General features: G+C 27.9%; 1 protein-coding gene across 1 annotated transcript; it reads right to left on the bottom strand.

Annotated features, from left to right (window-relative positions):
- Positions 1–9500: 9500 nt before the first annotated feature.
- Positions 9501–13116, bottom strand: LOC129916801 (uncharacterized). The gene is made up of 3 exons (XM_055996940.1): positions 12876–13116; positions 9889–10110; positions 9501–9832 (listed from the first exon to the last, which is right to left on the bottom strand). The coding sequence occupies exons 1-3, from the start codon at positions 13114–13116 to the stop codon at positions 9519–9521; spliced, it is 777 nt and encodes a 258-aa protein (XP_055852915.1). The 3' UTR covers positions 9501–9518.
- Positions 13117–15593: the final 2477 nt, after the last annotated feature.

The following is a 15593-nucleotide window of genomic DNA, read 5'->3' as shown; positions in this document are numbered from 1 at the left end:
AAGAGCTTAATTCACAATATGAATCAAAAATGCTAGGAAATTTTTTTCATCGAATAACTTGTCCCCACACAAAAGACTAGCACAAAATTCCGGACATCGGTGGAGTGTTTTTTTATTTTTAACTTACATTATGTTTGTATGTTCTGCTTACAAAAATGTATTTTCGTTTAAAATATAACGAGTTAAATGAGCAAGCATTTTTTTTTCAAAGATAAAGAATAATTGTTGGTTTTAATTAATTTATCAGTGTTAAAATTTTTTTTAATAACAGTTTAAGTTTTCCTATAGAAAAAAATGTTACTCATACACCACAGTGACTTATGTATTATACATACGGTGACCATCCGTCCCGGTTTACCCGGGACTGTCCCGTATTTCTACAGCTTGTCCCGGGTTTTTATTTAAGAAACCCGGGACGTGTAAGTGTCCCGTATTTTGTAATTTGGTCCGTGATTGTCCCGTATTTACAAATTCTCTGATTTGTTCATTCAAAATTTTTAAAAATTTGTATGAAAAAAAAGATAAACCAGTGGTTGCAAATTAAAAGGTTTTCTAATTTTTTCGTATAAAAGCGTCAAGCCTATTTTGCTGCCGGAGAAAAACGAAAATTTTTCAGAGTCTCCCAAAGTCAAAAAAAAACTCTTTTGGAGCAAGAAAAATTACCTGCACCGTTAAGTATGAGTGACAAACGATTGAAAACTCTCCAATTATTCTTGCCCAGGTAAGAATTTCTTTCGTTGGTTAAGCTACGTAATGTGCAACGAAAAGTAAAATTTTCGTTGAGCTGGTTTTATAATTTTCAATTCGCCTCTAGACTAGGCTTTAGTTTTAAGAGCCGATTTTTCAATCTTCTAATAAACAGTCAGTTAACAGTTCGACGAATAAAGTTATTGGGCTCATAAACAATCAGATAAAAACATTGAATTTTTTAATCGAGAATAATTTATTCTACAGAATAACAAAAAAAATTGTCAAATTCAAAAATATTTAAAAGTAAACGTCATTTTTATTCATGATTGTTTTTGTTTTCTTGTGTTCCACTGTATTTTTTTCAAAATTCTTTCAAAACAGCTTTGACAACTGACACAATATTTTTTTGAGATTATTCCTTTAAGAGCCAATTTTTCAATCTTCTAATAAACAGTCAGTTAACTGTTCGACTAATAAAGTTATTATGCTCATAAACAATCAGATAAGAACATTGAATTTTTCAATCAAGAATAATTTATTCTACAGAATAAGAAAAAAAATTTGTCAAATTCAAAAATATTTAAAATTAAACGTCATTTTTATTCATGATTGTTTTTGTTTTCTTGTGTTCCACTGTATTTTTTTCAAAATTCCTTCAAAACAGCTTTGACAACTGACATAATATTTTTATTGAGATTATTCCTTAGAATAATTTTTATTCGTCTCTGAAAGAAGCAGATAGTTTTATTCATAGGAATAAGCTATATCTGCCTGTTGGAAAATTGATTTTTTCTCTATCCTAAGGAATAAGTACTAACTGACTATTTAACTGACTATTGAAAAATTGGCCCTAAATAATTTTTATTCGCCTCTGAAAGAAGCAGATAGTTTTATTTTTAGGAATAAGCTATATCTGCCTGTTGAAAAATTGATTTTTTCTCTATCCTTAGGAATAAGTACTAACTGACTGTTTAACTGTCTATTGAAAAATTGGCCCTAAATAAAATTAAAATTTAAAAGAAAAGCTCTCACGATTTTGATTGAAAAAGATTTTTTTAGAAGTGATTAACAGTACTTATTAAGTATAAAAATGCTTTCTTTATTTTGTATACGACTTAAATGATTTCAACGAAAATGCTCCCATAAATCGTTTAAGAAGTCTTTATATCAAAAATTATGAAAACGCATTTTAAAAATTTTTAATTTATTTTATTTTTATTTTTTTGGAGAATCAATATTTTTAAAACGATCCGAAAAATTTTGTATGTGTCCCGGGTTTTGCTTCTGGAAATATGGTCACCGTAATTATACATGATACATCTACTAAATATTTGTTTTTAATATTCCTCATTGCATTTTTTTTTTTTTTAAAGTGTGTTTTTTTTTTAAATTTTGGTTTATTTTGTCGATTTAGGGTTTTTAAAGTCATACGAACTTTTTTTGGAAAAATTTTCTCAAAGAACATTTTTTTTAATTTTCCATCCTATTTATGAATGCATTAACTTTAACCAGTCTAAGGAACTTCAATTCATGTCCAAAATTATTATTATTTTTTTTTTTTTAAATATTTATAGAGGTTCTTACTGTCAGAATAAAATCAGACAATTTACTTCAATTTTTTAAGAAAAAAATTCAAAAAGTTCAAAAGTTCAAAAAGTACTGCGTTTTCGTAATAGTGTTTAAAATTTAAATATTTTGAAAATATTGGTGGAAAGAGTAAATTTGAAACCAGATTAATGAAAATCAAAACACCGAAATATTTCATAAAAGTGTAAAATTATTTCTGAAAATTATCTCTCACGTATGATGAAAAATTAGATTTACTAAGCATTTAGCTTTGAATATATTGAAATCAGGAGATGAGCTGATTACAAAAATGGAACTTCAAATTTTAAAACAAGAGCATACGAAATATTAATTTTATCAAATACCAGAAATAAAATATTCTGCAGACCGGGTTATAGGAAAGGCTAGCATTTTACCAATGCCTTCTGAAAATGTTAAAAAAAAATTGAAAACAGGGTTGTAAAAATATCAATTCAAAAAAAATTCATTTGAAATTTAAAAAAAAATATTTATTGCAACTGAAAAAAATTTGCATTTAAAAAGTTTATATTGAAACTGAAAAATATTTGCATTGAAAATAAAATTTTGATTGCAAATAAAAATATTTTGCAATTAAAAAAAAAATTTATTGCAAATAAAAAATTTTCTGCATTGAAAAAAAAAAAAAAAATGAAATTAAATGCAAAATATTTCCATTATATGTGCATGTATTTCAAAATATTTATTTTATTTATAATTCTTGAGATTGATTAATTTACTTTATTCAGGATATATATATATATATGTTTGAAGTTTGTATGTGTAAGACATCCGTGGGACAAATAATTCCTTATATGTACCTAATTAAATATTTTGTCTTGGTTTTTTTTTTTGTTTTTGCTTTTTTAACTTTCATCTTTTTTGTTTTGTCAACTTTTTATAATATTTTCACTTCTAAAAAATCTGTAAGTTTTTTCAACAAAAAAAATTGACGCATTCCCACTTTCATTTGCAGCCAATTAATAACAATTAATCACTTGCAAAACTCTTCAACAACACAAAAAAAAACTGAAGTTGCAATACCAATTTAATAATAATTAAATTCCTACCTAGAAAGTACTGAAACAATTACCAGTATAACCTTAAAATCATTGCCCACCACGCCACGCACCGTGGGGCAATAAGCATACATATTTTTTTGCATTATCACTTCTCAATTTTTTTCCACACCTTTGCACTCTGCTTTTTTCGCATGGTAATTAAGAAGAGTCCCAATACAATATTACTGAAGCATTAAAAATTGCCCATCATCAGCAAGAACGGCACAATAATAGAAACTGTTATTTATCAACTGATATAAATGACCGACTAGCGGACTAAGTTTTTATTGTAAACCTTTTTTGTTAAGAAGCTTGCAGCGTTTTGCTGTTTAAACTGTGCGAACTGATTCGGTCAGTAAGTCAGTTGATTCCATTTTCAGAGTCATTATCATCATCACCTTTGCTTGTGGGAGAACAAAAACAACGCTTACTCATTGCTGTTATGGTCGGTCTCTTTAGCAAAAAAGTGTTGATGTGTTTGATGTGTCTACAAACTGTTTTTTGTAGAGTGCAAAAATAATAAAATCTAATTGGTTACTAAATGCACTTTTGACTTTGCTAAAGGATGCATGAAAATAATGGTAACTATGAGTAAATTCAAATTGACAGCTGCAGCAACGTTTCGGAACGTTAGATCTCGTTAGGAGGAATGAGAAATGACTTTCAATTAGTCATGTAGGGCAATGCTGCAAATTCAAATCTTATTGCATTTTTTGTTTAATCTGAATTGAAAAATTTGAGATTTTAAGTTTTTCTTTTCCCAAGTTATATCTCCATTGTCTAAGATAATTTGGTCTGGAGCTTATGTTCCAAGTTAACAGCCTTTTATCAAACATTCAAATTTGCTTTGAATCGAGAACAGCTTTCTCTTCGGCAAGCAATAATTATTTGCAAAGTACTAAAAGGTCTCGGCATTTTCAAAATTGATTTCATTCTTGTTTTGTTAAATTGCACTTAATAAGTTCCACAGCCTATTGGAGAGATAACAAAAAGGATTATGGCACACGAAATACATTAATATTTTATTAAATTTCTTCAAAATCTCTTTCCGTTTGTAATTTCCAATTTATTTTTGAATTTGCTTTCGTTTGATACAATTCGAAACCCCCCAATTTTTTTTCAAAACAAAAATCATTTTTTAAATCATAATTTTTGTATTAATACGCCAAAAAACTTACATTAAAAAAAAAATAATTTTTATTTGAAACCGATATTGAGTGGTTTTTAGAAATTTTTCGAAATGATTTTTACCATCTCAACATATCCTTAAACGGATGTCAGCTTTTGAAAAGCCTACTATTTTGATGTTTGGTGTGTACCTAATACCTATCCAAAGATATGGAAATTTGCCAAAATCATACCGCTTCACCAATCATGCCAAAAATATGATGATTTTAAGCGTATTTCCATACTGCCATTTTAGTCTCTAAGGACTTTAAAAGATTCTGCAAAAACAAATAAATGCTCATCTGCCTAAACATTATTTAGCCCAAAGCAAATACTGAGCTTCAGAATGTTACTGAAGGTCTTAGGCAAGCACTGCATAAAATACAGGTAACTTTCTTTTTTTTTTGAATTTTCAAAAGCTATTATCAATCATGCTAAATTTCGATTTTTCCTTCGGTGCAACAAAATTAATTTTTTGCCAAATGTTACTAGTGTGCTTCAGATTAATGTCGCAACCAAGGTTGTAAAAATATGAATTATAAAAAAATGCATTTGAAATTTAAATAAAATGCACGACTGGGGCCGCACGTACTTGCTCTTATGATAAAAGTAGCTTTTATGTCAAAGATTTAAAAAAAAAATATTTTGAATTAGTTAAAATTTGATTTTTTTAAGGAATTTCATAAGAAATGCAAAAATACGAAATTATTTTTTTTTAAACAAAGTGAAAAAAATAATGAAAATTATTTTTATTTTTAAGCGGAGTGATTGAATATAATTCAATTAATTAATTAATTAATTAATTAATTAATAATAAAAAGTTATTAACTTTTTAATTGAATTATTTTTTTTTAGTTTTTCTTACGCCATATTTTTGTTACTCGTGTTTTTTTGACAAAAACAAAAAACGCAATTAGCTACATATATTAAAATCACTTAAAGCATTATGTATGTCAAATTTAGTCTAGAAAATTGTAATAACTCATTAACGGTGTACGGGAAGAGCCGACATCAAAGATTAAAAAAAATGTAAAGTCATATTTCCATTATCCGTATTTTTTGAGAAAAACTAAAAATGCAGTTAAGTTAGATTTACGTATAACATTACTTGTGTAAAATTTAATCGAAATCGTTAGAGTCATTTACGAGAAAATTGCAATAACTCCATTAAGATGTACGGGAAGAGCCGACATCCGCGATTTAAAAAAGAGTTAATGTCATATTTTCACTATTCGCATTTTTTGAGAAAAACTAAAAACGCAGTTATGTTAGAACTGCAAAAAGCATTACGTATGTTAAATTTAATCAAAATCGTTAAAGCCGTTTTCGAGAAAGTTGCAATAACTCCAAAACAAAACTGGGAGGTATACGTTTAAAGCGAGATATTAAAAAACAAAAAAAAAAAACCAACCTTGGAAATTACAAAAAAATCATCTGTACCAAATTTCAAGAAAATCCCTCAACCCGTTTAGGCTGCAGCTTCATGTACAGCTTTTTGTGACGACGCACCGACGCACCGACGCACAGACCGACGGACGTCTTGACGAAAACAACTTTTTTGGACTTCTCCATCATCGTAATGTTAGTTTTGATTAAAACCTCGAATTTTTTTTTTTACACGAAACCAATACTTGCCCTATTGAGCAAGTAAAAAAGTATTTATTGCAAATAAAAAAAATTTGCATAAGAAAAAAAAATATTTACTGCAACTGAAAAAAATTTTGATTACAAATAAAAAAATCTCTGCATTAAAAAAAAATTCATAATGTGAATGTTTTTTTGTTTACATTCGTCGAATTTCTTACAATTTTGACTATTTGAAAATACATCAGCTATATTAGCTATAAAATTAAACCTAATGTATGGTCAAATAGTCAAAATTGTTAGATTTTCGACAAATACAAAAAAAAAAATATTGAATGCACACATTTTGCATTGAATTTTTTCTCAATAAAGAACACTTTTCATTTGCAATTATATTTTTTCCTAACTCAAAATATTTTTACATACCTACATATTTACCGTAAAAAATTTTTGTATGGAAATACAATGATGCAATTTTTTTTTGGGTTTTAATAAATATTTTTTTTAATGCAATTTTTTTTATTTCAAATAATTTTTTTTTTAATTTACAATGGTACATAAATGCATTGAACAAATGATTTTTTACAACCCATTTAGATGTACCGTACTTTAATTATACGGACTACGTAGATATGACAGGATACCTAGTTTTTCTTCGCACTTACTGAATATGTCATAGCCATTTGAAAACTATTTCGAGGGATCGGGTCAAAATTCTAGCTTTAAAATTCTGCTTTTCAAAATTCTGCTTTTTTAACGAAAACTCTGTTTTTTAAAATTCTGCTTTTTTTTATAGCATTATGCGCTGACTAAAGAAAGATACACCTCATCAATGTAATTCAACATTGGTACTTTCCTAAATTGTTTTGTTTAAGTGTCGCAAATATTTTTTAAAATGCATAGACTGACTTTCTTTCAAATAAAATCTATAACTTATTGGAACCGATGTTGTTTGATACAAGATATTAATTTTCTTATTAAAATTTTTGAATATTCATCTTTATTTGATAAATTAAAAAAATTTGAATTATTTTCGGAAATGTTTAGTATGAAAAACCTTTTCTTAATATTTTCAAATTTGTTCTTTTATAAAACAAAAATTAATATGCATTCAAAGAATGACAAATTATGTAGGTAAGTAATCAAATAAGCAAGAAGCTGATTTTACAGAATTTTGCAATTAAAAAAGGGTGAAAAAGGGGGAAAAGCGCGGCTTTTTAATATTTTTTAACCCCTTTTTTAATTTTTTTCAGAATTTTGAAAAACAGAATTATGAAAAGCAGAATTTTGAACACCAGAATTTTGAAAACAGAATTTTGAAAGCAGAATTTTGTAAAGTAGAATATTGAAAGCAGAATCTTGACAAAAGAATTTTGACACCGGCAGAATTTTGACCCCAACCCCTATTTCGACTCTCGTAGTTTAATTTTATTTTATGATATACTTCTTAAACACCAGCCACAATACTGTTTTCAAAAAGTTACAAGTGGATCCTCGCACTGATCTGACCAGTTAATAATGCCTGGCTGCTCATTCCTTACGTCAGAGCGAAAACACAAGTCGGCTAATATTTCAATATGGACTTATGACACTGGACTAAAATATTCCCGTAGATCTTACACAAGATCTTACATCGCGGATTGAATCAATCAACTTTCTTTCGGCTTTGTTATTCAAAGATATTATAGCACAAAATTGTACGTAATCTTTATTAATTTACTTTGTATAAGACACATCATGTAAATTTCAAAAATATCATAACAGTTGTGATAGAAGAAATATACAGAAAGTTTGTATCTCAGCTCTTTTGTTTGGGAAAATTTGAATTTTATAAACAGACTATTTCATAATATACCTTAAGGTAGGCAACAATTATTTAAATAATACAATGAAATCATGAATTTTACTGCATATTTTGAAGTAATATCGACTGCAAAAAGCTCAATGAGCTAGCTTATGTCATAAAGCTTGCAAATGTTAGTACTTGTAGTGGGTAGGGTATTTTATTATTATTTATTTAAATGTTTGGAAAAATTTGTTCCTCTTTGTTTAAATGTTTAAAATGATTTAAAATTAAGATTATCAGGCATAAAGACGCTTAGCCTCTGCAAAAAATGCAATTGGTATATATCCAACCTAAGTAAGGAATTACAAAAAATATAAGGATCGCTTTTAATCAAGTTATGCATTCGTAAAAAAAAAAGTTGAAATAACAATTTTCTATGACAATTCGATGATAGAAAATGCGAACAAAGTGAGTCTCGAAAGTCCGTCTGTCTGTCAGGATGTCAGTCTGTCAGTACGTCTGTTGGTCTGTATAAGAAGCTACAGCGTAAACGGATAGGCCGATCTACTTCAAACTTGATATGTAGCAGTTTTTGGATCCTGTACAGAGGGGTTTTTGGAATTGGTTTTTTTGGATAAAAAATAACGGTACCTGTGGTATACCAATTTTGAAAAACATTAATTTTCTCAAAAACGGCTTTGACGATTTTTATAAAAAAAATCAAGTATTAGTTTTTAAATAAGGTCTATCTTTCAATGAAAAAAGTTTTTTTTTTCAAAAATATTTATTTACGGTACCTCTCATAGAACCGTTTTTTTAAATTTCTAACAATCTTCCAAATTACAAATTCAATTTTAACGATTTTTTATAAAAAAAAAAAACACTTATATTACCTTAATATAAATCCAAATTAAAATTTTGAAAAAAAAAATTTTTGAGTTTAAAAAAAAAATTGAAATTTTGTTTTTGAAAAATCAAATTTTCGAAAACGTGACATTGAATTTTTTGACATTTTTGGTTTAACGTGTTGATTAAAAGTTTCTACAAAATGGCATGCCAATTTTATTTTTAAATTTTTGATTCAAAAATTATTTATAAAAAAATACTCTTTAAAAAAGTCTCCAAAGATTTTGAAATTTTTTTTTTCTAAAAATGCATCTTTATAAAATAAATAATTAAACTGCATACTTTCGACCTCAATTTCATTTAAAGAGTTGTTTTTTACACTTGAAGAACGAATTTTTTTTATACACATTGGTATATAAAAATTTTTTAGTTCTAAGAGCAAGTTCGTGCGACCCAGTCGTGTGCATTTTATTTTATATAACAATGGCATTCTTTCTTGTGTCTTTTCTAGAAGAAGCAATTACCTTAATTTATAGATTTAAAATAATTTCAGGGCATTTGAAAAGAATTTTAAATATATCTCACCTTCTAATATCATACTCTCAGGCAAATTTTTATTTAAGAAGATTAAACAAGGAAACAGAGGTAAGCTTCATATTATTATTAATTTTTAAATTTCACAATTATGTAAATTTACAATGTATACCTACACAAAACTCTTTTTGAACTTAAAATTAAAATAAATAATCAAATAAATAAATAAAAGTACATTTGTCCTAATTTTAAATCTCCTACTTCATTCAGTTCAGTTCAGGTGCCTTTAAATGATGTGGCAAATCCAAATTAATCGATCTTCCATAACCTCCTCCATAGCCACTGCCACTGTGTCCACTATGATGGCCACCATGTCCACCCTCATCATGACTCACAGAGTGCGAATGCGATGAAGTGTAGACAGGTTTGGCAACAATTTCATAAGTCGTTGACTTGCCTCCTGACGATGCTAGAGCCTTTAATCCAATAACACCTGAGAGTGTTAATGCCATTAGTCCTGTAATCAGAGCCTTGCCAGCTATTAGTGCTAGAGTGCCCATTCCCAAAGCCATTAATGTTCCTATCAAAAAAGATTAATTTGTAATAAAAATGCTGAAGCAAAATTTCAGAACAAACCTTTCATCATTAAACCGGCAGCTAAGAGTGCTTCCATGCCTCCTTTTTTGTGAAATTTACCCTTTCTTCCAGTTGTTACAGATCCTTCAGTTGACGATGATGAATCATCTGATGTTAACAACTTAAACCGTAACGAATGGGATTGCAGGAAGTTTTTGAATTTTGTAACTATGAATGCATTTAAACGCTGGTCAGGATCTTTTGGAAAACTTCGGGCAATTTCTGTAATTAAAAAATAAAGGATTTGTTTTAAATGATTTTGAGATTCAAATTTTGCAAATTTATTAAAATTTTGAGGGTTTTCGGGCAAAACTGACTTATTGACCGCTCTTTTTTTGTGAGCCGGTGGTGAACGGTTCTAACAAATTTTCAAATGCAACACCTTCTTCGTTTTGTGGTCGAAATCATTTAAAACGATGTTTACTATTCAGAAAAACTGATTTGATTTTTGTTTACATTTTTACTTATCTTCAAAAACAAATCAAATTATAATTTTTTTTTCAAAAAAGCTTTATTATTAGAGCTTGTTTTACCATATGAGCAATTACTTTAATTGTTAATAAAAATGTTTTAAAAAACACTTAAAAATTGATAAAAATCAACTTTGTTAAAAAATATCTGGGAAAACTATTAAACGAAAAGAAATAAAATGCATGAGTTGATCGCACAATTATACATACAAAATATCTTGGATCAGTAAAACTGTTTTATTAAAATACTGAAATTGAACTCTCAAACAGAATACATCATGTCTGAAAACAAAATTTTGAAAAGAACAGGCCAACAATTTTCCACTTTTTAAAATTCTTCAGTAAAATTTACATCAAATTTTATTTTTCAAATTTAGTTGGTTATTTCGTACTAATTTTAAATTTATGTTTATTTTAACTGTTTTTTTTACCATTTTCCAGAAAAAAATTTATCAAACCTTATGTGGGTTCATTGAGCATAAAAATCACATGCGTTTTAAAAGTCTTACTGAAAAAATTTATTTCGAATGTAATGTATGTATGTATTTCGATTCAGTAAGTAAAATGAAAAACAAAAAAAATAACAAAATAATTTTGTAAGTATTTGTATGCCTCTTTATGAAGTAATTATTTAAAACTAGAGCTGCGAGAAAATAAATTATATTGCTATCGGAATCAGCACCCTAAATTGATTTATCGGTCTTGAAAATTTTATGTTCAAAAATGTATGTAATAAAATTCAGAAAAGTATACATTTTGACTCGATTCTCCATTAAATTGTTTCAAAAACATTACATAACTGTGTGGAAGTACAATTGGGCAATTTCACCAACGCTTTTCACCCATGACGCAATGCATTTTTCGAATTTTAAAACACTTTTGTATGGAACGCGACTCATTTGTGTAACAGATTGAGACATACTTCAAATGAAAAGTCTCGATGAGTGTATTATTTTCTTATATAGGCCAAAGTCTGTATCTCGTGCAAGGAAAGTGCAGTATCTAATAAAATTCAGAAAAGCATACATTTCGTCTAGATGGTCGATTGACTTGATTCAAAAACATTATAATAACGGTGTTCTATTGGACTAATCCCTCAACTGCTTTCATTTTCAAAAAAATGCATTCATCGGTTTTTATGGATTTATGAAATGCACGAAGGTTATGACTAATTTTTCAAAATGCAACTCAAACTATAAGATATATTACTAAAAAAATGTTGGTAGGTATTATCAATTTAAACTAAAAACCTTACGACATGGATTTAGTATTTTCTCCACCTTTTTTGTTCTAAAAACACAAACATGTAAAAAAACGTTTTATATATTTTTGAACCTAAAATGCACCACTGCACTTTCCACGAGATAGAGTTTTGTGTCCATTCAAAGAAATAATGCCCTCATCATGTTCCTTTCATTTGATGTAAGTCTTAATGTGTTACATTTACTTTTGAGCATAAAATGCACCACTGCACTTCCCCTGTACGAGATAGAGGCTTTTGTACATACAAAGAAATAATACGCTCATTGAGATCTTTCATCTGATGTATGTTTGTCTCAATGTGTTACACCAATAAGCCGCGCCCCATACAAAAGGGTTCTAAAAAACGAAAAATGCATTGCGTCATGTGTGAAAATTGATGATGGAATAGCCTAATTGAACTTTGAACACAGTTATTATGTTCTTGAATCAATTTAATCGAGAATCTAGCCAAAATGTATACTTTTTTTAAAATTTTATTACATACATTTTTGAACATAAAATGCATCACTGCACTTTTCCTGCACGAGATACAGACTTTTGCCCATATACAAAAATAATACACTCATCGAGACCTTTCATTTGATGTATGTCACAATGTGTTACACCGATGGGCCACTTTTTAAATTTTATTTTAGAATTTTCTGAAGGAAACTTTAATGATTTTATAAAAAAAAAATAATCAATGAAATCAGTATTTAACAAGTTTGAAGTAAAAAAAATTATATGGGAGATACAGTTAGTAAATATTAAAAACAAAAAACAAATTAATAAAAATTAGATTAGAAAGAAAATAACAGATATTTTTTTTTTTTTTTTTAATTCTAAAAATTAAATTTTAAATGCAATTCCCTGTTTGCGATTGATTTTTCAAACAAAACTGTTAAAATTTCCAAAAATTGTAAAAAAATTAATTTTCGAAGTTTTTTTTTTTTGTTTTAATAAGAACTTATATGCAAAATATACTGTTAAATTGAACTAGTTTTGAAGGAAAACCAAAAATTGTAAAAAACATGGTTCAATAATTTGCTTGAAAAATTTACCAGTTAGGTACAAAAGAAAATACCTTTTAATCAAAATCATAGGAGCTGTTTGAAAATAATACTTGTGCTTTTTTAATGGCATTGAACTTGACATAGTATGAGCTAAAACCCATTTTACATTCTTGCCTTATTTTATCAGAGCACACACAAAACTGTTTTTTTAATCGAATATTAAAAAATATATGAAAGCTTAATTAATGTACAAGATTTTTACCAGCAATTAGTTCTGTATTCTTTTGCACTGTAACACTCGTATCCTGGATTAAACTAATCCCAGGTAGTATATCGATTTCTTTACGTTCGATTAATCGTTCAAGAAGTTTTACAAATTCCAACTTCAAACAAGTAAAACTGAATTCAGTTTCACAATTGTCAATAGATTTTTTCATTTCTAGTTTACTATCAATACTTGCTGTAAGTCCACTTGATAATGTCCCTAGAAGCACAAAACACATGGCAAGTCCTTTTAATATGATACACATTTTAATATCAAAATCACTTCAAATCAATGATCAAAAAAAGAAATTCCCTTAAATGAGGATTATTTATTCAACACAACTAACAGATGAAATAGACAAACTAGAACTAATAGCCAGCTTTTAAAATAGCTTCGATTTATACAAGAACTCAAAGAGTTAATTTGAGTCCAAAGTGATGGACTTCTGGGCTAAGTTGAAAGAAAACTAAATCTCCAATTGAAATAAAAGAAATGACCAAAACCAACTACAACACTACTAGATGCTTCAATTACATACCACAAAAAAAAAAATGCCATCGTTGTTGGTTGGATAATTACAACAAAAGCAAAAAAAAAACAAAAAAATGATTTTTCATCATCATTCATCCGTGATGGACCCTCGGCCTCTTTCTAAAAAACATGAATCTTTTTAGCACTTACTATAAAAATATTTTCACCTAAGACTTTTTTTTATACAATTGTAGGTAATATACAGAAGCACTTTCCTTTGCAATGCTATTTGTTTTTTTTTTGTTTTAGGGTTCCATTAACGTTGACTTAAGAGTCAAGAAAGCAAAAAGCATAACAATGGGCAACAATTTGGTGGTCAACTGCAATTAAACTGAGAACACATTTTGTCTATGTTTTGCTTTCTTTTGACTTCCTTTCTTGGTTGAGTAATTTTGGTCAAAGTGGACAGAACACAGAACGAATAGAAATGAAGATCAAAGGTCTAAAGTGTGAAAACTATTAATTAACTTTTTGTTTAAGTAAAATGTTTATAAGTATTGCTAAGGACTAGGGTCGCGGATAATAATTATATTATTGTTATGTAAAGGGTCGGATATTTCAAAATTATAGGCTTTTTAGTTCATACAACTGCCGAAGCTTAGTTAATTGATACTGATACTGGATAATGAATATTGGATATTAGACACTGGTTAAGGAGTATTGGATATTGAATACTGGATAATAGTTACTGAATATTGGATAATTTATAAAAGATTATGGATAATTGATAATAGATAATGAATAATGGATAATAAAATTTAAAAAATTTAAAATTTTAAAATTAAAAAATTAATATTTAATACTTAAAATTTAAAATTATATACAAATTTACTCCTCATATCTATGTTAATATAAACTTTTGTCTAATATTTTGTGTAACAGTTATTTATGTAATTTATTATTTCAAATTTATTGTAAATCTTTTTGATACATCTTCTCTTTATATAATTTTATTTATTATACTGAAATGTCATTTCCGGCAGACGGCAGCATTGTCATGTCCGTATTTCCAATAGAAAAAAAAAATTGTAATTTATCTAATGAATAAAGGAAGAATCTAATCTAATCTAATCTAATCTAATAATGGATAATGGATAATTGATAATGAATAATGGATACCTAATGGATATTGGTTAATGGATAAATGAATAGGTAATGTATAATGGATACTGGATACTAGATACTGCATACTGGAAACTGGATACTGGATACTGGGATACTGGATATTTTATACCGGATAAAAGATATTGCATAGTGAATGGTGGAATGGTATGATGGATAATGAATAATGGATACTGGATAATGAATCATGGATAATTAATAATGGATATTGGACATTACATACTGGTTAAGGTTTATTGGATATTAAATATTGCATAATAGAATACTAGATAATATGTGGTTAATCGATACTAGATACTGGATAATGGATAGTGCATAATGGATAATGGAAAATGGATTATGGATGAAGATTCTTGGATACTAGATAATGAGTAATGGATAATTGATAATCGATAATGGATAGTTCATAATGGATAATGAAAAATGGAATAAGGATAGTAGTTAATAAATAAGTGGATAATGGATCACGGATAATGGATATTGGGTATTAGATACTGTGTAGTTCATACTGCGATACTGTATACTGATTCTGATACCGGTCTGAATCAGTAGAAAATAGAGTAAACGAGCTCTACGGGAACTATTATGGCATCAACTAGGTAAAAAATATGAAAAAAACAATGTCTTGAGATTATTTTGTTGCATAGTTGTTCTTATGTTCACCCCAGGCACAATTTTCTTCAAAATCGCTCCTCCAGGAAACAACACAGATAACTATAATTATTAAAACGTGAACGAAAATTGAACTCTTCAAACAATTTCTGCCTAAAAGTTTGTAGATTATTAACTTCATCGTTTGCTTTAACAAAATTATAACAATGTCACTATTGAGACAAAAATATTTTTTCTTCGAAATGACGCATCTAAATCGTGACACTCCAGCGGGATATAATTAATCATTGTTGAATTGAATTTATGTCAAAGTTTATTTCATTCAAGTCTCTAGTTTGTACTTACTCTTTCATCTTCATTTACAGGTGCTACAGTCTTCTAGTTGAACAAAGTGATTATCTTCTTATTTAATAGTCGTCATCGTCATTCTTTGGAAGCGTCTCACAGGAA

The sequence above is a fragment of the Episyrphus balteatus genome, chromosome 3, assembly GCF_945859705.1.
Source record: "Episyrphus balteatus chromosome 3, idEpiBalt1.1, whole genome shotgun sequence".
In the NCBI taxonomy this organism is placed as follows: Eukaryota; Metazoa; Arthropoda; class Insecta; order Diptera; family Syrphidae; genus Episyrphus; species Episyrphus balteatus.
The sequence above is the reverse complement of the archived record's forward strand: the minus strand, read 5'-3'. Positions and strand labels throughout refer to the sequence as shown.